Source organism: Perca flavescens, chromosome 4 (genome assembly GCF_004354835.1).
Source record: "Perca flavescens isolate YP-PL-M2 chromosome 4, PFLA_1.0, whole genome shotgun sequence".
NCBI lineage: Eukaryota > Metazoa > Chordata > Actinopteri > Perciformes > Percidae > Perca > Perca flavescens.
Window position 1 is genome coordinate 10648924 of NC_041334.1, and position 26692 is coordinate 10675615.

Genomic DNA, 26692 nt, shown 5'->3' on the forward strand with positions numbered 1-26692 from the left:
ATTTTTGTTCAATTTCTATGACCCAGCAATTACTCTGTCCAGTGCTCTTGAAAACCTAAGCCACCATAGTTTCAGCCACATCATCCTTTAGCTGCCAAACTCTCTCCCCCAAACCCCAAAGACACATCCACTTGGCATTTTATCAAATCAGAAAGAAAACGACATCATGGTTGGTGAAAATATTCTGTCTGGGTGTCGCGGGGGATCTTAAACACCCATAAATGAGCTCTACCCAAAGAAAATGTCCTCTTATATTTTTTATTCTAAGAGTGGAAATAACATGTTCAATCTGTGGGTAGTTGGGGATGTAAAATTAAGATAAAAGGAAAGTTGAGAAAGCTGAGGCAGAGAATTTTAGCAGTAGCAGAGAACCTTGTCTCTCATCGGCTACATAGTTCAGTGGAGGTCATAGATCATTTACATTTTCAAATATGAGCCGAGTCGTGGGCCAAGCGGGGTTGAAGAATTTAATTAGTTGTGTGTTCAGGGGAGGATTTCAGCATTATATAACCTAAGTACTTTTTAAATGTCTTTTGCCTCATCAAGCGAGAACAATCTGGGGTAGACACTGGCATTATAAAGCAATAAAAGGGCAGTATATATTCATGGAGCCGGACCATAATGACTCTATTGATTATCTCCTGCTCCAATTAATATATTTCAGTAAATTACTGTATGTGCAGTGTTGGGCAAGTTACTTCCAAAATGTAATACATTATAATTGCGTTATTACATTGCGTTACTTTTGAGTTACTTTCACCACCCTTTTCTGGAACCATGGCTCACTTTCAGTGGACCTTTTTCACAGCATACATTTTGACTTGTTATAGTAGGAAAAGCACAGCTGAAATTGATAACATTATAGGTCCCATGGCATGAAAATTTTACTTTATGAGGTTTTTTATCATTAATATGGATTTCCCCCTGCCTGCCTATGGCCCCCAGTGGCTAGAAATGTTGATAGGTGTAAACCGAGCCCTGGGTATCCTGCTCTGCCTTTGAGAAAATGAAAGCTCAGATGGGCCGATCTGGAATCTTCTCCTTATGAGGTCGTAAGGAGCAAGGTTACCTCCCCTTTCTCTGCTTTGCCCGCCCAGAGAATTTGGCCCGCCCATGAGAAAGAGAGAGACTCTCTTTCAAATGAGCAAAGTGGCAGTTGGTCAAGGCCACACCCCCACCCTCCACCCTCTCCTCCTCAATAGCTACAGACACAGAAATGGCACATTTTAAGGAAAGCTCATTGTGGGACTGGCTCTAGTGGCTGTAATTCTGCACCAAGGCTGAATTTCGGGAAAGAGACTTCAGATACAGTATTAGGGGACCACTAAGGTCTATATAAAAGAGACTTCAGATACAGTATTAGGGGACCACTAAGGTCTATATAAAAGAGACTTCAGATACAGTATTAGGGGACCACTAAGGCCTATCTATATAAAAGCATCCAAAGAGCACCATGTCATGGGACCTATAAAATGCGTTGTAACAGGTATAATATTACCAAAATTTAATTAGTAATGCGTTATATTACTGCGTTACAGCAAAAAGGAATACATTAACTCCCAACACTGAGTATGTGGCTTTTAGTTTTGGTAATATATACAGTACATGGAAAACCTCATCATGGCCTTTGATCTATGAGAACGACCAGTACAGCTGCTCCTGTTTGCTGCTGTGGGAAGACTGCATTCATTAGGCGCCAGCTTAGTTTAGTTTATTTGTTACACAGAGCATAAAATACAAATTGCATCGAAGGAATACAAAAATACATATGAGGGTGCGGTGTAAACCCGCAACCAGCTTGTATAAAAGATCACGACCAAAGGACACACACAGATGTAGACCTGTGGCTCCTGCTCATTTTATTCGTGTGCAGGCTTCTCAGTACATACAATCTGATCTGATGTCTCCAAATTGCAGCTCTCTGGCTGCTCCCGTGAATCTCTCTGAGATAAAAAAAAAATGTTGTTTGGCCTTTTCTGGACCACTGACAGTTAACAAGTTCTCCCCAGCAAAAACTTCTACAGTGGCTGCCGGGGTAATGACAAGACTTGGGGAGGGAAGAGGATAGAGAAAGAAAGACGAGACACAGAGAGAGAGAGAGAGAGAGAGAGAGAGAGAGAGAGAAAATGGAACCAAAGTTAAAGCCGAGAGAGGAGAGGAGGGAGTCGCAAGGTTATGAGGGAGAGGGAGACTCAGCCGAGGAGTGGAGCTCATTAATGAGTAATGGGTTCGTGATCCTTCGCCCTTGGACACCGCTGCTTCTGATGACTTTGTTGTTACGCCAGTAGTGCACACGCCAACATGAGCCTGAGTGCACATATCTGCTCTATATCTCTACATCTGTAACCAGATCTAGATCTAGGACACAGGCTTGAACCAAATTGTTAAAGAGCCCCTATTATGCTTTTTTGGATGTGTCCCATATTCTAGTGTGTTATTTAGGTTTTTTTTGTGTGTATGTAAACAAACGGAGCTTTCTCTGCCACAGACGGTACTTTTTCTCAATTTCCTGAAAAACGCCTTCGCCCACGTTCCTGTTTGAAATTATACACAAAATGTACACAACGCGCATACACTTTGCTTCTCTCAGCTACACGGATGCAGCAGTTCCCATTTTTGCAAACCATACATAATTACAAGGAAAAATATTACTGAAAATGCGCTTCAGGTGTTTGGATAGAACAGGAGGCACTTTACAGTACAGTCCTCAAAAAGTGTTTTACACAACATTTCTATGAATCATGGATGTGTTGATGACATAAATGAGGAAATATTAGAGGACTTAAGGAGACGTGATGTTGAACTACGGCGGGATTGGACACTCTGGCGGGATCTGGTCCACAAGTAGCAATGCGCTCCTGGTGGAGCGGGTGGACGGAGATGGAGTGCTGGGAGGAGGAGGAGGAAGGGGCACTAGAGGAGCAGGTGGTGCGTTTGGAGGCCCACGCTCCATGGCGGCAGCAATCCTCTCCAGACTTGAGGAGATGCGCCCGAGTGGCCGCAGCAACATCGCCACCCGGCCAAGACGGGCATTTACTTCGCTGCATCCCGGACAGCTCCGTCTGGCGTGCGCCGGGCAAATCCGCCGTCATAATAGCAATCCGCCATGGAACAAGTGCGCCTGCTCTTAAAGGGAATGTGAGATGATGCTCTGATTGGTTTATTGCACGATACGACCCAAACCACACCTAGCTACTTCAGACCAACACATTTTTTCAACCCAAGATCCGCCCACAAAGCGACTTGCGTTTCACGTTGGATATTTGCGTTTCAGATCGTTAAAAAAAATAGGACCCAATGTGTTTCTTTAGCATCAAAGCATGTAAACCTATTCTAGTAGACCCCCAAGAGTACAAATATGACGCTGAAAAGGAGCATAATAAAGGGCTCTTTAAGACTTTGTATAATATTTGTTTACATTTAAATTAGAGTTGTGAATACCTTTGTAAAATCATTAAGTGACTTCTCTAAGTGTTACAAACCTGTGTGTATTTGACGTTGTGATTGGTTTATATTCCACAGCAAAATTTTAGCTTAAACTTCCTGTATTCTTTGTTTAAACACATGGTTAATGTTGTGAATTAAAAGAAAAGTACTCGATTAGGTTCAGGAAAAGATAGTGTGGGTTAATAAGTTTGTTATGTGACTTATATAAGTAGGTGAGGTATAGTACGTTAGTTAAAAATGTTACGTAAGCTCACTCAATTACGTAAGTTAAAATAAGTCAACATTGACTTTTGGTTTCACCCGGGACATGAACAGCTGTCTGCTGGGGCAAGTTCTGTGTTTTTTTATTACCCATCCATCCACCCCCGACCTCCTCCCTACGCGGACTTTGAATGCAGACTTTGATAAGAAATATATTTGTTGTACGTCAAAAACAAACATAATCCGCGACATAATAACTTTCCCTGAGACTAATTAAAAGAAATACTCAATTGTCTCACTCACACACACACACACACACACACACACACACACACAGTCAGCCCCTTTGAACCTGCGGCCTGTGTCCAGATCTGCAGTGTTTGCAAGCCAGTACCTCCTGCCATTTTAGCCCAATTAGAAGCTCCCCTCCCTGGGCAGAGAGAAGCAGAAAGGGCCCCTCCCTCCCACCAGCCTCATATCGGTGGCTCTCGTGTTATGACAGCCTCTGACACTAGCGCTGTGTAATTAATGCTGTCTGAAAGAGCAAGACAGTATGGGGCAAGAGAGAGGGAGAGGAGGAGAACAAAGCCAAGGAAGGAAGACAAGGAAGGGAAAGAACTGTGGAGGAGGAGGAGGAGGAGGAGGAGGAGGAGGAGGCAGGGACAGTGGACAGAATCAGACGGGAAAAGGGGGAAGAAAAGAAATGGAAGACGAGGCAGATGAGACAGGAAAAGAGGAGGAGGAAGGAAGGAAGCAAAAGAAGCAGTGGTAGCAGTCAGAAGAGGAAAAGAGATCGAGAAGAAGCAGAAGGCTGGCAGACTTTACCCCATGTCGTTTGTTTCTACATGTGGGAGTGTGTTTGTAAGAGAGAGAGAGAGAGAGAGAAAGAGATGATATGTGTGTGCGTGTGTGAGTGTGTGTTTGTGCGTGCGCGTGTGTGTGTGTGCGTGTGTGTGTGTGCGTGACAGAGTTGTGAGTGAGAGAGTGGCTGTGCTGATGGCTGATGACAGTATCTTGTACCGGCAGAGTGGAGTCATGCTGCCATCATTGTTGCCGCTCAGCCAGAGCTGGAAAAGGACTCTGATAGAAGCTGTACAAATAATTCTCTTCAAGGTGATCATAGAAATGATAATCAAGGGCCGGGGAATTAATTGCAAGACTCTGTGTTACATGCAGCTATCCTGCATTAAGGATTAATGTTCAGTGATATCATTCAGTGCCGGTGGAGCAAGTGATGATGTTCATATAGTGGATCAAAAAGCCACGGTGTGGAGATGGGCCTGTAAGTGATTTGCTACCACACCAGCATTCCAGGCTCGTGCCTCATACATACATACCTCAAACATAACACTATACCTTTTTAAAAGCGAGGAATAGTATCCTGTGTCCATGGTTTAGACCCCAGTTGGGGCTGTGCTAGACACTGGTCTCTGGGGATCGGGTCATCTGGGTCCATCACTACATTTATGGCACCCAGTTTTCCTGCGCGATGTTGTACAGAACCCCACAGGCTAAAACAATGTTGCAGACTTTTTCTGGCGTGTATAGTAGGGTCCCCCCCCCCGCCGCTGCTGATGCAAGACAGAACCATCTGCCCTTAATCAATCCGATGGAGCGCTCCACTGTGGCCCGTGTACACCGGTTTTACGCTTGTTTCCTATCATTTTTTCATTTTCGTAAACGAGGGCCATTCTTTGTAAATCTTTACAATCATTCCTCTAAAGAACCAAAAAGCCAAAGCCAAATCCGGACCCTCGCAGACTTTGATCCGGCCCGCCTATCAATTTTGGCCCACCTAGTTTTTGCCTCGTTTTCTGACGTTTTTGGCGCTTCTTTCGATGTCTTTGTCGCCTTGTTCGACCTTTCTCTGCACTTTAGCTAAGGAACTTTTTAGCTGACTTTTTGGGGGCTTTATGCGGACCAAACTGTAAGTGAGATTTGCAATAATATAGTCAAATACTGTATATTTGACTTTTCTCTTGCATAAAGGCATGTTAATAAACTTTACATGTCTGGCCCTTGATGTGGTTCCTTTTTTCCAGTGTGGAAATTGAGTTTGACACCCCTGGTTGAGTTGAATGAGAAAGTTCATTCTTGACCTTGGAAATAGTAGTTTCACAATAATAATAATATCAATAATAATCACCATCATTACCTTTATCTTAATGCTGCATCCACTTATACCCTTTTCATCTTTCAACTGAATCTCACAGACTTTATCAGAGCTATTTATTCAGATGGATGGATGGATGGATGGATGGTTCTGAAGGATCTTGCTTGTTTAAACAAGGGTTTAAAGTAACCGTCCCAACAGTAGATCCGCACATAAAAAAATCTCTGTTTTCTAGGCTGAATTTCTCTTTGAGACAGATGAATGTCAGCTTTTGATTCAGTGGGGCCTGTACAAAATAATTATTTTGTAAAGGCCCGGCTGTTAATAGATAGATAGATAGATAGATAGAGATACTTCATCTATCCCGAAGGAAATTAAAGTGTCCAATATCTTATACAAAACATACATACACATAGGCACACAGACATATAGCATATGACATCCACGTACACATACTACAAAAATACAAAGAAAGATATCAGTAGTGTGCCCTTACAGTAAAGTTTGGTTGTAGCATGTTTAAATGAGCGGTGTGGAAAAAAAATGCACAAAGGTGCAATGGCATCATAGTGCAAGGTAGTGCCAGTGCACATTCTACATCTATTTAAGTACAACAGGCAACACAATATGTCAAAAATAGAATAATCATTAGCGTTTGCGTTGCTGCATACAAACAGCTTTCCAGCGATATAATTAGCTTTTGTAATACCACCTTGGGAAATTCAGGAGGCAAAAGTCTTCAAAAGCAGAAAAAAGTGTTGATGTGAAAATGTTGGATCTCTCGTTCAGAAGTCTTCCCTGCAGCTAACACACTGCAGGCTGACCCTGGCCGGCTAGCTGTGTGCTTGCTTCAAGCGCGCCACCCTGCTGTATAGCATTGCATCAATCAGTAAAGTCATAAGCATAAGCATTTCAGTGACTTCAAAAGAAAAACACACAGGTGATCCCTTTTTTTATCTGCCGCCCCCCTTTATTTTCTTCCCATCCCCCCCTTTCTCCCAGCCCCTATTATCATTCTTCCTCACTCCGCCTTATACTTGCCAATCCACCCTTTTCTTTCTTTTTTACCTCTCTCTGACTCTCCCTTTCTCGTTTTCTCTGTATAATCTCCCATTGTACCCAGCTCCTCTCTCATTCGTCTCAGAGAATGAAAATGCAAGGGGTGAACTGGAGCTTATCAAAAGAAAATGAAGATAATCAGACTAAAGCATGTATGCTTTATCTCCAATTACCTGCCGTTGCCATGGTACGACTAAACAAAATCACTGCCTGCCATTAGACATAATCACCTCCATATGTGTCCGAATACTACGGATGGCTATTAGAGCAGAGAACAAAATAATTGACGTTCAAAGGGAATATGGGGCTAAAACTGATTTAGTTTCGGTGCCATGGAATCTAGATTTGAAAAATCTTTTAGTAGTGGTAGTAGTGGCTGCAACCGTAACATGTAAAAATTGGTACAAATCTACGGATGAGGATTGGGGCCACATGTGAAAAAAATGATTGAGTTCTTAATTTAAAGTCAGAATTCTGAGAAAAACTTAAAAAAAAAATCTTTTTAGACTTTAAAAAAAAGTCAGAATTCTGACCTTAAACCCAGAACTCAAATAAAAACCATTTCACATCTCTACCGTACAAATCTGTTTGTTTCTTAAAATAAAATATAAATTATTCTTAACCCCTAGTGCTCAGCTCTGTGGGTGCTTTAAAGCATCCAGCAGGCCTTAAGCAAAAGTGTGCTCTTTCCATTTAAAACAATAAGCAACGGATAATGTAGAGCGAGCCGATCGTTATTGCGAATCGCATCGGGGTCCCGAATCAGCGCGAAGGGGTTCAATTTGAAATAATGACCGGCTCGCTCTACACTATCCTTCTTATTACAGGGATTGTTACACGGCTACTCGTACAGAGGTTGCCCGCAGATGACGCCTGCATCCCGGTCAGGACGGTTAACCTTACCGCTGATGAGCACGGCTCTCCGGCTCCATTTACATTGCTATGTTTTGGTTTTGAGGCAAAGTTTTGAGCCAAAAGCGATCTCCGTGCACACAAGTGTTTTTAGCTCCAGTAGAAGAACTAACCTCTGTTTAAACTAACAACGCCCAAACCGTAGATATGTTGTGAACATTCTCGTATACTGGGCATGAGCGTGCCGGGCGAAACAGGAGGCAGCATGTTTACACATTCTCATTCTCCCATCGCTTTAAATACGGACGCCTGGTCATTTATTTATTTATTTAATTAGTTTATTTGTCAGGGACAATGTACAAAATACATTAATCTTACAAAAAGATGTTTTGTACCAGAGTTAGCAAATGCTAGTTTCCATCTGCAGTCCCCGGGCAGGTGCACACAATATTAAAACATTATATTACAAATAACTGTCAATAGTACTAAGAAATACATGCAAGATTACACTAATCAGATGTTTAAATAAAAAACTAATCATCAACTAAACCATCACAGCCTAAAATATATACAACATAGTCAAAAACATTTACCTCAATATTACATTGATGCTCACATAGCTGGTTATCGAGGATGTATTTCTTTAAGTTTCGAGAGGAATCATTCAAATCTACAGACAACTTTAGACTGCCTGGGAGTTGATTCCATTGTTTAATGATTTTAAATGAAAAAGCTGTCTGTGCAAAGGCATGTGCCTTTGATGTTGGATATTCACGCCAAAAGTCTCCTTTAGCGTCGGGGCTCTTGACGTCACTTTTGACGCTGTGGGTCGAAACGTACCGACTGACAACCAACCACCGGGATGACGAGGCAGAGGGTTTCCAGTGTGTAACGGTGGCCAGAATGAAAACAGAGACATTAATCGAAAAATGTCCATTGCTGGTCACACTGTAGCAAGGTTATTGGTTATGGATTATTTGGCAGTAAATAAACTAGTTTTGATGAGAGAGGCAGCTTGTCTAATGGGAAAATGTTTTTGTCTCATCGCCATCACTTATTCAAATAGTGTTTGTTATAAATCTGCATTTGGGAGCGCTGTACAAAATATTTATTACTTTTATGGGGGGGGGTTTTCTGTCGTGCCAATCCAGCTCATCTGAATGGAATTGAGGCCAAATGAACTGAAGAGAAAAAGTAAAGCATCTGAATAAAACCATGAATTAAAACTACTGAACCAAACCATGTTTATTTTTTAATCAAAGTTCTTTTTTTTACATAGAGTCAGTCAGTCAGAAGTTGTGATCAAAGGATGAGTGAATTGTCGGTCAGTTTTGTTCAATTTGTGATTATGGCATTTCTGTGGCTGCGGTTTGGTTAGGTTTAGAAAGCTAAACCTACTTGTTAGGTAACGGTTGTCTTTATGGGTAAAAGACACCACTGTTGATGGAGACCGGACTTGAACCGCAGTCTCTTGTGTCAAATGTGACGGTCTTTGCTGCTGAGAGAGGACTGTTTGATTTTGCACGGCTACAGGTTGCTTGGTTGGTACAGTACATGTAAATATGGGTCCTTTTTTTAAAGAATTTTAACAAACAGCCAGAGCTGTCATGTTTCTGGCTCTTCTGACTTTGGGCCTGGTTAGTGAGTTGGTTCCCCATCCAGACAGTTAGCTGCTCCGATCTGTGGGTAAATGTAACTTTAGGCCTGTTGTATTTTTGTGCTATCTGACCCCACAGACGATCACACCAGAGTCCGACTGCAGCTGCTGGACGGAGACCCCCACTCTGACTATATCAACGCCAATTACATTGATGTGAGTGTTTACACACACACACACACACACACATTTGTACTTGTATGCTTGTGATGGACCGGGGAGTAAGGAACTGGAACAATATAGTAACCCTACCTAAACCTAATTATAACACCCAAGTCTTCACCCTCAGAGAGGAGGTAAGAACTATTACAAAGTGTCCTCACTTTGCAAAATGTCCTTTGTTATTCAGTCCAGTTATTTGGGTATTTTATGGGAGGACCTCCAAAAAATTAGTTATTGCAGGTGTAAACTGACTGTATGTGTTCAAATACATTCAGATTGTAGCATCAAATTAGCGTAATCGGGACCCAATGTGGGGGGGGGGGTGGAATAAAACCACCCAATCATCTCAAACAACAATTGTGAGTTTTAGACTCTAATACGCTTATTGTTCTTTGAGATGAGATGGAAATACAAACTCACACACTCACATGAAGTAAGTCAAATTATAACTATTGGTGTCAGGGACCACATATTTGTTCCACTCTATAGACACATACGCGTAGACGCAAAAACATACACATGAATACAAAAAACAAATCTTAGACATGATCAAACGGGGAAATAGCCAATATCTGTGTTGTTTAATTAAACACACACACACACACACACACACATATACACGTAGATAACTGAAATTGTATAAAGCAGAGGCAGACACTTGCGTGTGATGCACACAAACACATGGTCAGCATTAGCTCATTTTTCTGACCCAGAAATTTGCCAAAGAGATGCACAAATGCATGAGCACACACACACGCACACATATGGCTGCAGCTAAATATTTTTTCCATTAATCTGTAGATTATCTTCTCGATCAATTGATTAGTTGTTTAATCTATACAATGTGAGAAACTTGTGAAAAATGTCAACCAGTGTTTCCCAAAGCCGAAGACGACGTCCTCAGATGTCTTGTGTTGTCCACAACTCACAGATATTCAGTTTACTGTCACAGAGCAGTGAAGAAACGTGAACATTTAACATGGTGGAATCAGAGATTTTATTCCTTTGCTCCCATCCAGCTTTCCTCCTTTAAAAGCTTTCTCCTCATTTACTCATCCCTCTGTCTCGCACCTTCCCGCTGTTGTTCCTTCTTGTCCTCTTTTCCTTGTATATCCACCCAACAACCCACCCATTCATCCATTCATCCACCCATCTTTCCATCCATCCATCCATCCATCCATCTATCAATCCACCCACCCACCCATCAATCCATCCATCCATCCATCCATCTATCAATCCACCCACCCATCCATCAATCCGTCAATCCATCCATCCATCCATCCATCCATCTATCAATCCACCCACCCATCCATCAATCCATCAATCCATCCATCCATCCATCCATCCATCCATTCATCCATCCATCTATCCATACACCCACCCACCCACCTAGCCAACCATCCAGCCAGCCAGCCACCCATCCATCCATCCATCCATCCATCCACCAATATATTTGTCTCCTTCCTCTCTGGTTCTCTTTGCCCTCTGGACGTTGTGCTTTGCTTATCAATTTAATGTCTTGCTCACAGCTGACTGTTGTAATAATAATAGTCTTAATGAATTTGGTACATAATGTACAGACAAGATTTTTGGGGGAGAATTAAAAAAAAAACTGGAACAGAAACAATACATACCCTCAGTGAAGATAATGCCATACTATAACGTGGTCCTAATGACAATATGAAAGTGATCAATATTTTCATCTCTACAGCGTTATCTGTCTTATAGGGAGGTGTTGGGGGAGGGGAGGGGGGTATGCAGGGAGAAGACGGGGATGATCGTCGCTTTTCATCTGTCCCGTGGAGGGGAAATTAAGATCCCTTCTATTATTTAATTTGATGTTCATTCGGAAAAGAACCTTGAGGAGGCAGAGACCTCAAGATGTAGAAATGAAAGAAGTACGATGGTACAAAGAAGTGAAGGAAATGAGACAAACTGATAGTAAAGTAAGAAGGGGATGTAATGATGAAGGAATAAGGAGATGGGGAAGGAAGGATTGACAGAGGATTGGAGGGAGAAAAAGACAATGTTGATTTTGAAATGCAACTATATTACTTTGTCCGTCTGGGACAACACAGAAAATGGATAACCTGGTAAAAGGTGAAAGAATAAATATAGAAATAATGTAGAAACAGGAAAAGGAACAGTACAAATTGGAGAAATGAGGACAATTTGGAGGAAAAGAAAAAGATGGAGATGACGAAAGTATGGAGAGATTTTTATACGCCTCACTTTTTTTCTGTCTCACAGGGCTACCATAGACCCAGACATTACATCGCCACACAAGGTAATTAAACTGACATGATGAGTGTGTTTGATTCTACATGTATGCCGATACGAACAGGAGTGTGTGAGTGAGTGAGTGAGTGAGTGAGTGATGAGTGTGTGTGTGTGTGTCTGTGCACACGTGCGTGTTTGTAACAGCCACCTGGTAAATGTCGTCCTTTCAGGCTGGAAGGCTATTACCACAACCCCCTAAATCTAAACCGCCATATAAAATCCCCCTGACAAATTTAAGACCCCATTACCTCAAACCCACTAACCACTATCTGGGATTGATAGTGTGTGAGTGCACGAGTGTGTGCGCACGCACGTGTGGCTCCTCGTTCATGTGTGCGTGTTCTTTGTGTGTGTTAGTGTAAGTCTGCGCTGTCAGTGGTGACGTATTTCTACATGACGTTGGAATAAGGCTGTGTTTATACACACACATGTACTCAGTTTGTGTGTATCTGTATCTTCATATATCACTTGTGTGTGTGTGTGTGTGTGTGCGTGTGTGTGTGGGGGGGGTGCCAGGGCCCATGCAGGAGACAGTGAGGGATTTCTGGAGGATGGTCTGGCAGGAAAACTCGGCCTCTATCGTCATGGTTACCAACCTGGTGGAGGTGGGCAGGGTGAGTTCATCATTCAAAAGATGTCAAAATGTGTGTATGTGTGTGTTTGATTAAGAGGCCGCACAAAGCTGTAGATGCATTATAGAATTCATTCATTTAAGATACCAAGTGTTATTGTATTTCACATAATCTTGATTGTGCTTACAGTTTAATCAGAATCAAACACTTCAATCAAAAGTGACCCAATGTATATGAAGTAATGTAGTGGAGTGAAAAGTACAATATTTCGCTCTGAAATGTCGCGGAGTAGAAGTAGGAAGTGGCATGAAAAGAAAAGACTCAAGTAAAGTACAAGTACCTCAACATTTGGACTGAAGGACAGTTCTTGAGTAAATGTACCTTGTTACATTCCACCACTGTAATAACCTGGTTACTGTAAATCTGCGTATGCAAGGTCAGTAAGCCAAATTTTATCCCCTGGCCCCACCCTTTTCTGGAACCATGGCTCACTTTCAGTGGACCTTTTTCACAGCAGACATTTTGACTTGTTATAGTAGGAAAAGCACAGCTGAAATTGATAACATTAAAGGTCCCATCGCATGAAAATGTCAATGGGGTTATGCAATGCGTGCAATATATAAAAAAAATAATGCATGGTTCTGCTGCACTGCTAGCAAAGCACATATCTTTGTGAAATGACTGCCATGTAAACGTAAGGCAGACAATAAAGGTATTCAAAATGCCACAGCTACCAAAACAAAGACAATAATTCAATACGCAATTCCAAGTAAGGAACCTAATTCTACTTCCGGTGGAAATAATTTCTGTCTACAAGAAGGGGTGTCTGCACAAAAAAGTTTGGGAACCACTGATTGTATCAATAATGAAACTGCGAACCAAATGTTTACACCAATCTTGTAGCATAATTTGAGCAAAAGCATGCTGATGGTTTTCAGGACTCTGTCTCCACAATACCACTGCCTTAGGGTGCCTTTACTTGGAACTTCTAAATGACTTCACAATGTTATCCAGTAATTTGCATTCAATTTCTTTCTTCAAATGTGGAATGATGAATGTCTGCTAAGTAGCAAATTAATTATGCAGTTGAAGCAATCTCGATATTATTCATGTATTATATTATTCATGCTGAGTGCTCATGTTATTCATTCAATGTTAATGCTCAATGAGTGATGATGATCGGCATGTAATACTTACTTAACCACATAGTTTGAATGTGAACTGTCTTCTCCAGGTGAAGTGTGTGCGTTACTGGCCGGATGAGACCGAGGTTTACGGAGACATCAAGGTGACGCTGATAGAAACTGAACCCCTGGCTGAATACGTCATACGGACATTCACCGTCCAAAAGGTAAACTTTTCCCCGATATCACACACTGATGCACCTGTTGATATCTTTGACATAGTATTTCCTGGAGATGTTCCAATACCATTTCTTCCTTCCCCATACCGATTCTGATACCTGAACTTGCATATCGGCCCATACCAGTGCATTTAAAAAAAAAAAAAAAGCATCTACACTCACCTAAAGGATTATTAGGAACACCTGTTAAACTTTGCATTAATGCATTTATCTAATCAACCAATCACATGGCAGCTGCTTCAATGCATTTAGGGGTGTGGTCCAGGTCTAGACAATCTCCTGAACCCCAAACTGAATGTCAGAATGGGAAAGAAAGGTGATCTAAGCAACTTTGAGCGTGGCAGGGTTGTTGGTGCCAGACAGGCTGGTCTGAGTTTTTCACAATCTGCTCAGTTACTGGGATTTTCACACACAACCATTTCTAGGGTTTACAAAGAATGGTCTGAAAAAGGAAAAACATCCAGTATGTAAGTATTCTTTGTGTCATTGATTCACCAAGGTGCTGGAAGCATTCTTTAGAAATGTTGGCCCATATTGATAGGATAGGATCAAACACTGTATTAGTATGGTGTTCCTAATAATCCTTTACATGAGTGGTATATCAATATTCTTTCACAGCTGTATACTACTATCTCACTATTGATGGGATATGATTGCTATAATTGTTGTGTGGCCTTGCTCAGGTTAAACTCTTTGTGAAACATGAACAAATACATACAGAGAATGAATGCCATAGAACATTCTTTTAATATCTAGTTTGACAGTCAGTCATAATGCAAAAAAACAACATAAATGAATTACTTTTAAAAGTACTTTTTTAAAGCAATTGTTTTCTGGGCTAAATTACACAGTATCCGATTGGTGCATAGACTTCCATGCTCACCGATACTGATACCGATATCAGCCAGTTTAGGAAGTATTGGCGGCATTTCCGACACTGACAATCGGTATCGGAACAAGATCTAGTATTTACACAGGATTTTAATGTGGTAGCAGGATGTCATTCTAGGGATGTAACGATACACTCAACTCACTATTGGATAGGATTCACGATTCTAAGTTCACGATACGATTTTCTCAGGATTTTGTTTTGAACAGAATGAGCTGTAGACAAATTACTGGAAAATATTCCTTTATTTATATGAACTGTGCCAAACAACAAGACGTGTCCTCTTATCAACAGTGCAACTGGAATTGTATTTCATCTCACAATTCATAACACAAATGAATAAAAAAATTCTAGATTTTTAAGCAAATCAAAAAACCTAAATGAATAGAAAATAAAATCTCTTCAAATAAATGAGCTAAGAAGACATCGTGACGTCTGAAGTCAAAGAAATCAATCAAATTAAGAGATTACGCCCCAAGGCTGTTTAAAAATGATCAACCGCTGGTTATCTTAACACATTTATATGGATTTTGAACCGAATCACAATGCACATGTTACATGTCATATTAACATATTGAGGCTCTAGTTTACAGAATATTTCCCACAAGACCCCAGATGGGATTTGATCCCTTGAATCATGCTCTCTAGCTGCTCACTTCCCCTCATGTTACTTATGGCTTCCATTTTTTTTTTTTTTTTTTCAAACCTAAAACCTGGATTACCATTACTGCCAATGTGTGATTGGGGAGCGAGAAGTGTTGACTGCTTTGTTTCTGAATGTTTAAGAGGAGACTTGAAAACGTAATCGGGTCCCTAGTAATCAGGCAAGAGGGATTTGAGAGGAGAACAAACAAGGAGTAGAAGACGGTGGCATTGTTGTTGCGATGCTGTTCTCTGAGGCTCTGCACAGTCAACGGATAAACAGCCGAAACACACTTCACAATAAGAGGAAATAAGTCTGATCCAAATCTTTGATTTTTGAACTACTTTGATTACATCTTTTTCTTCTTCATATCCATATTTTTTATTTTGCTTTCTTTCTCTGTGTTGTAGCTACTGTTTCTCTGTTACTTCCACCCATTTAACTGTCTACTTCTCTTTCTTTTTTGCTTGAGGCAATTCATTTCAGTTGACTTATTTGCATGACTGCTCATTAAAAGTACATTACATTCCATAACAGTCAACAGTACTTCACATGGAAACAATAATTCATAATTATTAAAACCATGTACAAAACATGATACAACTTTAATATCAGACACTCGTAATAACTAAATAATTGCTCGTTCCTGCCTGCTGTATTGAGTTTCTTTTCGCTCTCTCTTTCTACACCTCTTGTACATCTCTCTTTTTTCCATCCTTTATTTTCTTCCCCTCACTCGTGCGAAAAGCAGCTTATGAAGACGAGTCTTCAAGTCCTCGCTGTCAGCTCATTTAGCAAACCATTAATCCATGCCACCTCTGTTTGTGTGTGTGTGTGTGTGTGTGTGTGTGTGTGTGTGTGTGTGTGTGTGTGTGTGTGTGTGTGTGTGTATGCACAACTACTCTAAAATTCAAAGGAAAGCTGACTTTGAAATGCCTGTCATTTTGCAGTGTGCATTAACACGTATGAACACACACCAGACACACACACTCATTTACACAAAATTCTACAGTAGGTTCTGTGACTCTTTGTGTGTGTGTGTGTGGGTGTGTCTGTGTGTGTGTGTGTGTGTGTGTGTGAGACTGAGTGTGAAGAACAAAGAGAAAGCAATACCGAGGGGGACAAAGATAGAGAGAGAGAGAGAGAGAGAGAGAGAGTATATTGTACAGGTTTTGCACCACCGTTTAATAGCTTTTATTTCAATGAATAAAGAGAACAGGATCATAAGGAAAAGGTTTATTAATGGCAAGTCCAAGAAGATTAACCAAGCACTGAGGGCGAGAGGGTGACAAAGTGAGACTCAAAGAAAGAGAAAATCAGCGTAAATATGTGTGTGTGTGTGTGTGTGTGTGTGTGTGTGTGTGTGTGTGTGTGTGTGTGTGTGTGTGTGTGTGTGAGAGAGAGAGAGAGAGAGAGAGAGAGATATGCAGGATAAAAAACAGGCAGATCACAAGAAACATGTTTGAGTGTCAGAATCAGTCAAACAACAGTTGTGGGTGACAGCGGCAGTAAGAGGAGTAGTGTTCCTCTGCTCACCGGTGTAAAATGTTGAACCCCAGCGCCCTGCATGGCAGCTCCGCCACCATCGTGTGTGTGTGAGTGAGTTTGTGTGTTTGTGTGTGAATGGGTGAATACGAGGAACATTGTTAAAGGTGCCCTGCCACACAAAACCGTTTTTTACTTGCATTTTTTGAAATATGTTAGGTCCATATGTGTTTGTGTTATGTGGTGAATGTGAAAGTGAACTGCTACCTCCTCTGTCAGCTCTAGCCACTGAAAAGAAATAAGCGGAGAAATCAGGCCAATTACAAAAGCTGGTCTGTCTGACGTGGTGTTGCCTGAGCTCCTTAATAGTCATGAGCTCGCCCAGTTGTGCTGGGTAAAGGATGCTAACCAGGCTCTCGTTGGCTATCTGTTAGCCAGTCAGATTTAAGCAGCTTAGCTTGTTGAATATTAATGAGAACTGTCACAAATCTTCCTGCAGGCGTTCTATATCAAGCTAGAATGGCTTGAAACAAGGTAACCAAGGCATTTTTTTCCACAACAACAGTTACAGAGTCCATGGTAGAACTATATGAAAGCAGTCCATTTACGATTCGTTCCAAAGAGCAGTGTCCCAATTTTGAATTTTGAAAACAAAGTAGAGATAATCTTAACTTTACACCACCAGGTAAAAAGCCATATCCACTGGTTAGAGAAAAAAGAGCCTAAACTCCATGATTATCCTGGTCTGATCTAGATGTCGTCATCCTGTTTGTTGCCTTTGTTAAATCTGAAAGCAGGTCAGCCAAGAACAACAATTCAGACGTACAACTGGCACCCAAAACAAAAGACAGCCTTGTAGTCCCAAGTGAAGTGTATAATTTTTGTAGCCTTTTTTTTAAAATTTTTTTACTAAACACAGTTTCTCAGTATTTTTTAGAACCCAACAAGAAACTGCGACAGGGCTTAGTTCACCCGATGGACCGCATCCAAAACAGCAGAAAAGTAATCTGGCCTATGGCACTCAGATCTGGAGAAACCAAACAATTGCGTGCCACGGCAAAGACCAAACTGTACAGGGCAGGACTCAGCAGTGTACACACATCTACAGGCAAACAAACACAGCTTTGAGGACCAGCACATACACGTATTAGACAAATGGGACAGATGGTTTGAGAGATGTGCAGAACAGGCTGTTTACAGATGAAGCCATCTGTAATTTCCTGTCCCTCTGAGCTGGGGCCAAGGCAGGTCCGTGGTGGTACTGTGGCCTGGCATTAGTTGGAATAAAATCCCCATAGTAGTGAGCGCAGGGTCTTTACATTCATTCCCTGAAAGAACAAAGCAGGTCTGCCTTGTTGAACAATCCCAATTTTGCTTCAAAACTTGCCATTTTCAGCGTGTAGCTTGTTAGCTCAAAGGCTGTTGATGTTTTCAGAAAAAGGGTTTTTGCGGCGATTATCCAGAATAAGGACAAACTGACCAAATGTTGTTGACACAAAGATATCATTAACTGCTTTAGTTTTAGGAAACAACACCACTTAGTTAGAGTTTGGAAAAGAGTGTGGGTGTTAAAATATATCTATTTCAAACTAGAGAAACCCTCCCTGAAGTGGGTTAAAACACCATTTGGAACACCGTTTACAGTGCCTCAAACCCCCACCACCTACCTGACTGTGTTCACATTAGGCTGTGATTGAGAACCGGGACTCAACGTCTTCATTTAACTTGGGTTTTCCACTTTGAGTGAACCCGCCCCACTGGTGGGCGCGATCGCCCCATGGGGATAGTACCTGTATTATTTCCACAAATCTCTGAAACATCCTCCATCAAGTCTCGAGTCTAGTAATTTGGATTGGATTTTGATTGATCTGAGCCCTCACAGAGAAGTGGTTGTACGGGACTTTACAGCCAGTGGCAGGCGTTCAGACAAAGACAGACAGTGTTACGAAAAAGGGTACTTTAGTAATTACTTTCTGATGTGTTTTAGTAATGTCTTCCCACTAGTTCTTCTCTCTCACCATAACATTCATTATCAAGCTCACTTTCAGGATTTCTTTTTAATCCATTTTTCATCTGCATGGTTTAAAGTCTTGGAAGCCTACTTAAGCTATTAGATGGAGGACATGGCAACATTGGATTTGTGTTATGTTGTGTCCACCACACAGGAAAACCCTACTAATGTCAGGGTAAACTTGGGGTTAAATTGCCACCACAACTACAACAGTTTAGCTTTCAGCTGAAAGAGAAGCTGTGCATGTAGTCACAGTGACCTCAAGGAAGATCCTGCTCCTCGCTCATTTAGTTATTACAAGTTGTTCCAGAAACCCAAGAGGATAATAACAATGAATCATATTAAAATGCAGCACATCTTTATGTGTAACTCTTGGGTTGCTCACATGAAGAGCAACCTCTCTGAAAGCTAGTCACTTCCTTTTTAAAGCCAGGGCCCATTTTGGGTGTTGACATTTTAGTATTTTGGAGCCAGAAGTGACCATATTTGGGCAAAAACGGCCTGTGTTTTTTATGTTTTCAATGGTAAGCTAAACACTAAAGAGGGAAAGTTATGGATTTTTAACCTTTCTGACGTGAGTAAACGTGGTCCTCAGGGTACTGTCGCCGTTTGTCTGCACATACGGCAGTACACAGAAAATTAGCAGACATTCCCTTAAATCACCAGCTAACGCTAGCACTAGCTAGCTAGCTTGGTTGGTTGGCAGAATGCTGACATTTTCAGGCAACCAAAGTGTTCCAATTAACAAGTGAAAACGCAGTAAGAGGGCCAAAGTTTAAGATGAAACCATGGACAACCCAAAAACAAGTTGCTAAGCCTCTGTCCTGATTGACAGGTCTGCGTGTAGCCATGCTCCTAAAGCATCCCCTGCTTTATCATCTTTTTTTAAAATAAATGGGGCCATAATTTACTAAATGAACATCATGCTATATATATATATAATTTGTCACTCTTCCAGTGCAACTGAATCTTGACAAGAACACATTTAAAGAAGGCGATAACTGCCGCAGAGATCATTCTCTTCTTTCGCAGTGAAGAGACCATCACCGTTTTCAACATGCCAAGCACCTTAATGTTGTTGTTGTTGTAGTTTTTTTTATCCAACCAGTCATGGATTTGAGGCCCCGGCTGGGTTGGACCGCCGTCTATCGATTTAGAGGAGTAATTTCAACATCATTCGAGAGCAAATCAATGGGAAGTCGAGTTATCAAATCACCTTGTGGTCTTCTGGGTTTTATTTTTCTTCTCTCTGCCTCCACGCCTCTCTCATTTCTCTCTTTGTATGTCTGTGTTTCTCCCGTCTATCTTTCCCTTCCTCCTTTTTCTTTGTCACATATATCTTCATCTTTCCCCACACTATCGTGTTTTCTCTTTCTGTGTATCTCACTTTTTTTTTGTACTGAATCAGAAGCATATAGTGTGGTGGAGAATAATTTAACCGCTGGAAGCAGAAGAAAGAGCCATGCATATATGATGCTGCATTCAGGAGCTGTCAGAAAGTTGGAATATTTCTACATCCTGTGCAGAGAGACGCAGGTCAGAATTCAGTAGGGAATTCTGCCTTTCGATTCTGGTTGTTATCGATTCTCGAATCTTTGAGGGGTTGGGGGTTTACAGTTTACAGTTTTACTGGGCTTTTTCAGCCACAGTTTAGAGTGCTGCTTACTGTGCTCCGTGGCTGCAACACAACAAGCGCCTGAAAGTACGGTGGCCGCTATGGAAACCAAAACTTGCACGTGTTAAATTAAGAACCGATGATCGGATTCAAAACCAAAAACGATTACATTTGAATCGTAATTTTTGAAATGGTTCCAAGTTGGAACAATTTCTCGATGCCCAATCCTAGAATTCAGCGTCGAAAGCTAGAAGCAAGACCTCTCAGCCCTTAAAGGTCCCATGACATGGTGCTCTTTGGATGCTTTTATATAGACCTTAGTGGTCCCCTAATACTGTATCTGAAGTGTCTTTTATATAGACCTTGGTGGTCCCCTAATACTGTATCTGAAGTCTCTTTTATATAGGCCTTAGTGGTCAGGTAATACTGTATCTGAAGTCTCTTTTATATAGACCTTAGTGGTCCCCTAATACTGTATCTGAAGTCTCTTTTTATATAGACCTTAGTGGTCCCCTAATACTGTATCTGAAGTCTCTTTTATATAGACCTTAGTGGTCCCCTAATACTGTATCTGAAGTCTCTTTTTATATAGACCTTAGTGGTCCCCTAATACTGTATCTGAAGTCTTTTTCCCAAAAGAGGAAGGGAAGAGAGGGGGGAGGGGGATGCAAGGTGGACGGTGGGGGTGTGGTTTAAACTAACACGCTCAAACCGCATATCTCACCAACATTCTTGTATACTGGGCGTGCTCGTGCTGGGCTAAACAGGAGGCAGCATGTATACTCCGCCTGTCGCTGGTAGTTGCCATGGTAACGTTAATAGCTTAGCCTCAGAGAGTGAGAAATCATTGAAATTGTGCAAACTAATATCAGTATGTAAGTTAGCACAATTTCAATGTTTCTTTAGCAATGATTTCTTTTGAAATGTCAGCATCCCCGGAGAATGGTACTAACACATGAGAGAACGGAAGCACTGCTGTGTCTTCATCTTCTACGTTTGCTACAATTTAGTGGCTAATGCCACTAAATAGGTCTGTGTCCCAGGGAGACACTGTGATGTCAGCCTTAACTGCTGTCTTTTAAGCATCAGAATGCCATCTTTAGTTGCTTAATAATATCCCTATTGTTCGATAGGAAAGCATTTACCAGCCCTTGGTGTTTTTTTTCGAAAGTTCATCATTAAAATGTCAAGATGCTATCTTGTGGACTGCCGCAATGGAGGCTTGTTTCCCTCTCATGTTCATATAATCTCCATTGTTAAGGACTGAAATGCCCCTTTCTGTATCTCTTTCGAGGAATAATTGGCGTGGAGTCCAATTCATTTTTTATCTCGCTCTTTAAGAGCTTTCTTTCCAGCTAACTTTCCTTATCTCTACTGTAGAAGAGAATGTCTTTTGGCAAGTCATAAAATCATACCTTTCTCAAAACTTTATTTGTTTAATAAAAGCACATTCCATTCTCTATTTTTGGCTAGTGTTTGAGTTTTAGGTAAACGGTATTTTAAAGCTTTCTGATGTCTTTAAGTACGTATTTAAAATACATGCAGGAAGGAGCTGAAATGACTGTCAAACTGTGTGAAATAGGCAGCTTAGCTGTACCATGGCATTTCCCTCTGTTAAGTCTTTCCCAAAAGGGCCATCATGAGATTTGTGAAATCAATTAATCTTTTTTTTGTGGAGCCAAAATGGCCATCAGTTTCCTCAAATCTCCGCTGTAAATTAGGCAAATGAGCGACAATAAGTCTTCCTGTCTCTCATTCCCAGAAGTGGCCCAAAGTGCCTCCTTGACATCCACGAGATCGATTTATTTTCCATCCAAAGCCAAAGAGGCAGAATGGCCCTTAGATTCCTGAAATCCCCTCTGTAAATTAGGCTGCTGAAGCATGATGTGTCTTCTTGTCAGTCTCTCCCAAAAGGGCCATAATTAGATGAGTGAGTTCCATGCATTTGTCGCCGACAAGAAAAGACGGAAATGGCAGAGGATCGTTTCCCTGCACTTGCACATTATAAGATATGTAGTCTCACATTGCCAGACCGTCTGGCTAGTCCACACAGCATTATCGTCTTGGGTGGTGCTAAGCCCCGGATGGAGCCACGGTGCCTCTGCAAAATAGCCTCCGGAAGGAACTTGTTTTGGTGGAACACGTGTACGTTCAAAAGTTGTTTTAGTCGTGCAACAGAAACCTCAGATTGGACATTTAGTCTAGCTAGCTGTCTGGATTTACCCTGCAGAGATCTGAGGAGCAGTTAACCATAGTCCTCAGAAATCCACCGCAGTTTAAAATTCCAACGCAAAGAAAGAGAAAATCCGGCGAAATTTCCAGCAGCACCATATAAGATATGCAATTGAGGTGCAACATTGATCCTGTGTGTGCTTTTCAGAAGGGTCATCATGAGATCCGTGAACTGCGTCAGTTCCATTTCACCAGTTGGCCCGACCATGGCGTTCCCTGTTACGCCACCGGACTACTTGGCTTCATACGCCAGGTCAAGTTCCTCAACCCACCTGACGCCGGGCCTATCGTGGCACATTGCAGGTGAGAACACAGACACTCACATAAAGTACACACAGGCTTTTGTACAGATAACCCTTCCTTAAATGCCTGCTACCTGATGGTAGTGTGGTCAGTGGCTGGAAAAGGACTAACCAAGCCAAGGTACTCCCTCCGTTCTACAGCTCTTTGCTCTAGGCATGGCTGAGAGCAAAGGGTTTTGTAGGGCCAGTTTTACACAGAGCACATGTTTTTTTTGTATAAAAAAAAAAGAGCCACTTTGAATGCATTACGTATTTCATTTCAAAGCTTGTTTTTGACTTAACTCACTTACTAGTCTCTGACATGAACAGAAGATGATCATCAAACATACAACTGTTTAAATGCAATACTTGTGGCACATATTTTTGAATCTAACATGTCAAATCCATCTGTTACAGCCTTGAAATCTCCTCCTTTGTTTCACAGTCAGCCTTTCCCCCTACACTCTTTTTTTTCTTTTCTTTTCTTCTTTTTCCTTTTTACAATAGCATGTTTACAGTTACACATAAAGTTACATGTTGTCAGTACCAATATAATGCACACAGGCACACGCACGCACACACACGCACACACACATACACGTCCCTTGACTTAACGCACTTAACGCACTTAAAAGTGTGCATACATTTTTAGAAGGTATCATACAAGCCGTTGTCTCCATAAGCTATGCTCAGTTCAAGTTAAGGCAAATAAAATGACTTGTCCGAGGTTTGGGAATAATATGTCATGGTTAAATTAAAATGAAGTGGACCGTTGAAATGTAACGGAATCCATCACAATGAGACTATTTCAATAAATAATTAATGTATTTATTTATGTTATATTATATGATTACTTGTTTGCTTCTTTTTTTTAACGAATAAATGCATAAGCCCTTAACAGCAAAGGAATCAAGAGGTGCACCTGAATGCATAAATTCACACACACTCGTGGGCTCTAATTCCTCTAATGGGACGGACAGAGACGGGGAAACACACAGGGACAAAGACAGACAGGCAATTAGATGTGGGGTGGAAGTGTACACACAGGCGGAGAGTGGTAGGAAGACAAACAGACAGCTATAGTAAAAGTATGTGGACAGACAGGCAGGAAGTTATGGCAGTCGCTTCCAATTTCCGGGGCTGATCTGACGCTGTTGGCCCGTGTCAGGAGGCTTTCAAACACACACACATACACACGTGCACGTGCACACACAGGCCCGGCAGTATTCTGGTCTCAACATTAATCACAGAGGTTGACAGGTAATCTGCCGAGGCGCTCCCTCCTTTTCTCTCTCTCTTTCTTTCTCTTTTCAACCGTTCCTTCTCTTCCCACTCTTTTCTCTCCCTCTGTTTCTCTCTCTCCCCTCCTCTCTCTCGCGCTCTCTCTCCCCCTCACTCTTGAGCTGTCTCTGGGAGCTGTCAGGGGGATTGCAAAGTGAAAGAGAGGTTTCTCCCCTCCCTATCCCTATCCCTCCATCCCTCCCTCCTCCTCTCAGCTCCCTCTCCATACCTCCGTGCGTGCCTCCTTTCCTTTCTTGATCTCTCCCCTGTGACGACCACTTCTATCACTCCCAATCACTAACCTCTTTCCAGCACTCCCTCTCTCTCTCCCGCCTTCTCTCCCTTATTCACTTCATCCATCTATCCATCCATCTGTCTGTCGGTCCCTCCATCCGTCTTTTCCCTGCAGGCATTACTGTTCAGGATGTGCCACCTTATCACCTGACATGGGGTATTACAGTCTCTACGTGTGTGTGCGTATGTGTGTGTGTGTGCGTGCGTGGGAATGAGACGGAGCGAGAGACAGACTCCACCCTCATACTCTATACAGTACAGGCCAAAGGTTTGGACACACCTTCTCATTCAATGCGTTTCCTTTTTATTTTCATGACTAGTTACATTGTAGATTCTCACTGAAGGCCACAAAACTATGAATGAACACATATGGAATTATGTACTTAACAAAAAAGTGTGAAATAACTGAAAACATGTCTTATATTTTAGATTCTTCAAAGTAGCCACCCTTTGCTTTTTTATTAATAAGGGAAAAAATTCCACTAATTAACCCTGACAAGGCACACCTGTGAAGTGAAAACCATTTCAGGTGACTACCTCATGAAGCTCATTGAGAGAACAGCAAAGAAAAGCAAAGGGGGGCTACTTTGAGGAATCTAAAATATAAGACATGTTTTCAGTTATTTCACACTTTTTTGTTAAGTACATAATTCCATATGTGTTCATTCATAGTTGTGAGGCCTTCAGTGAGAATCTACAATGTAAATAGTCATGAAAATAAAGAAACACATTGAATGAGAAGGTATGTCCAAACTTTTGGCCTGTACTGTATGTATTTCCAGACTTTTTTTCTGTCAGACAATCACTGAAGTCTTATGATTTTACAGTGTTTCCTCAACATAATATGACCTAATGTGAAAATGTGCCACTTATCAGTTACAGTATTAGTAGAAGTATTAGTAGTATCGCCACAGTGCTGTAGTCTGGCATTGCCAGACCTTTTTTCACAGCGCTCGCGGAGGAGGGTCTGGCTAGTCCACACAGCGTTCCGGGATGGGAGAAAAAATATGCTCTGGTTTCTTGGCATTTCTTTAAATCCTGTAGTGTCAAATTCGATAGTCCATATTGTGGTTGTGTGTCTCTCCAGTGCCGGTGCAGGGAGGACGGGCTGTTTCATTGCTGTGGACATCATGTTGGACATGGCAGAGAACGAAGGCGTGGTGGACATTTTCAACTGCATCCGAGAACTGAGATCACAACGAGTCAACATGGTCCAGACAGAGGTCGGTGTGCATGTGCATATACATACACACACAAAAGATGCACAAACACACGTACACATTTTGCACTCTTGCATTTTTGGGAAAAAAAACTTTCAATTCAAGAGCTGATGATTATTGAGAGGAAGTGGGCCCACCACCTGTGGGAGGAACCGCTGGGGTCGGGTGCGTTGTCACACGGGTGGCAGTGAAGGTCAGGGGCCTCGACGGACCAGACCCGGGCAGCAGACGCTGGCTATGGGGACGTGGAACGTCACCTCTCTGTGGGGGAAGGAGCCGGAACTGGTGCGGGAGGTGGAGCGCTACCGGTTAGATCTGGTGGGGCTTACCTCTACGCATAGTCTCGGTTCTGGAACCATACTCCTGGATAGGGGTTGGACTCTTTTCTTCTCCGGAGTTGCCCAGGGTGTGAGGCGCCGGGCGGGTGTGGGGATACTCACAAGCCCCCGGCTGAGCGCCACTACGTTGGAGTTTACCCCGGTGGACGAGAGGGTCGCCTCCCTACGCCTGCGGGTTATGGGGGGGAAAACTCTGACTGTTGTTTGTGCATATGCACCAAACAGGAGTTCGGAGTATTCGGCCTTCTTGGAGACCTTGGCTGGAGTCCTGCATGGGGCTCCAGTGGGGGACTCCATTGTTCTGCTGGGGGACTTCAACGCGCACGTGGACAATGATGGAGACACATGGAGAGGCGTGATTGGGAGGAACGGCCTCCCTGATCTAAACCAGAGTGGTTGTTTGTTGTTGGACTTCTGTGATAGTCATGGATTGTATATAACAAACACCATGTTCGAACATAGGGATGCTCATAAGTGTACTTTGTACCAGAGCACCCTAGGCCGAAGGTCAATGATCGATTTTATAATCGTTTCATCTGATCTGAGGCCGTGTGTTTTGGACACTCGGGTGAAGAGAGGGGCGGAGCTGTCAACTGATCACCATCTGGTGGTGAGTTGGGTCAGGGGGTGGGGGAAGACTCTGGACAGACCTGGTAAGCCCAAACGGGTAGTGCGGGTAAATTGGGAACGTCTGGAG

The 26692-nt window shown here is 42.1% G+C and overlaps 1 protein-coding gene across 1 annotated transcript in view; it reads left to right on the forward strand.

Moving 5' to 3' along the window:
- ptprt (protein tyrosine phosphatase receptor type T) overlaps positions 1-26692 on the forward strand; it is a 430905-nt gene that overhangs the window by 385004 nt on the left and 19209 nt on the right. Inside the window, exons 24-29 of the mRNA XM_028575011.1 lie at positions 9409-9485; positions 11742-11778; positions 12288-12385; positions 13578-13694; positions 22730-22884; positions 25525-25660. Of these exons, the coding sequence (XP_028430812.1) occupies positions 9409-9485; positions 11742-11778; positions 12288-12385; positions 13578-13694; positions 22730-22884; positions 25525-25660 (620 nt within the window). The remainder of the gene's footprint in view (positions 1-9408; positions 9486-11741; positions 11779-12287; positions 12386-13577; positions 13695-22729; positions 22885-25524; positions 25661-26692) is intronic.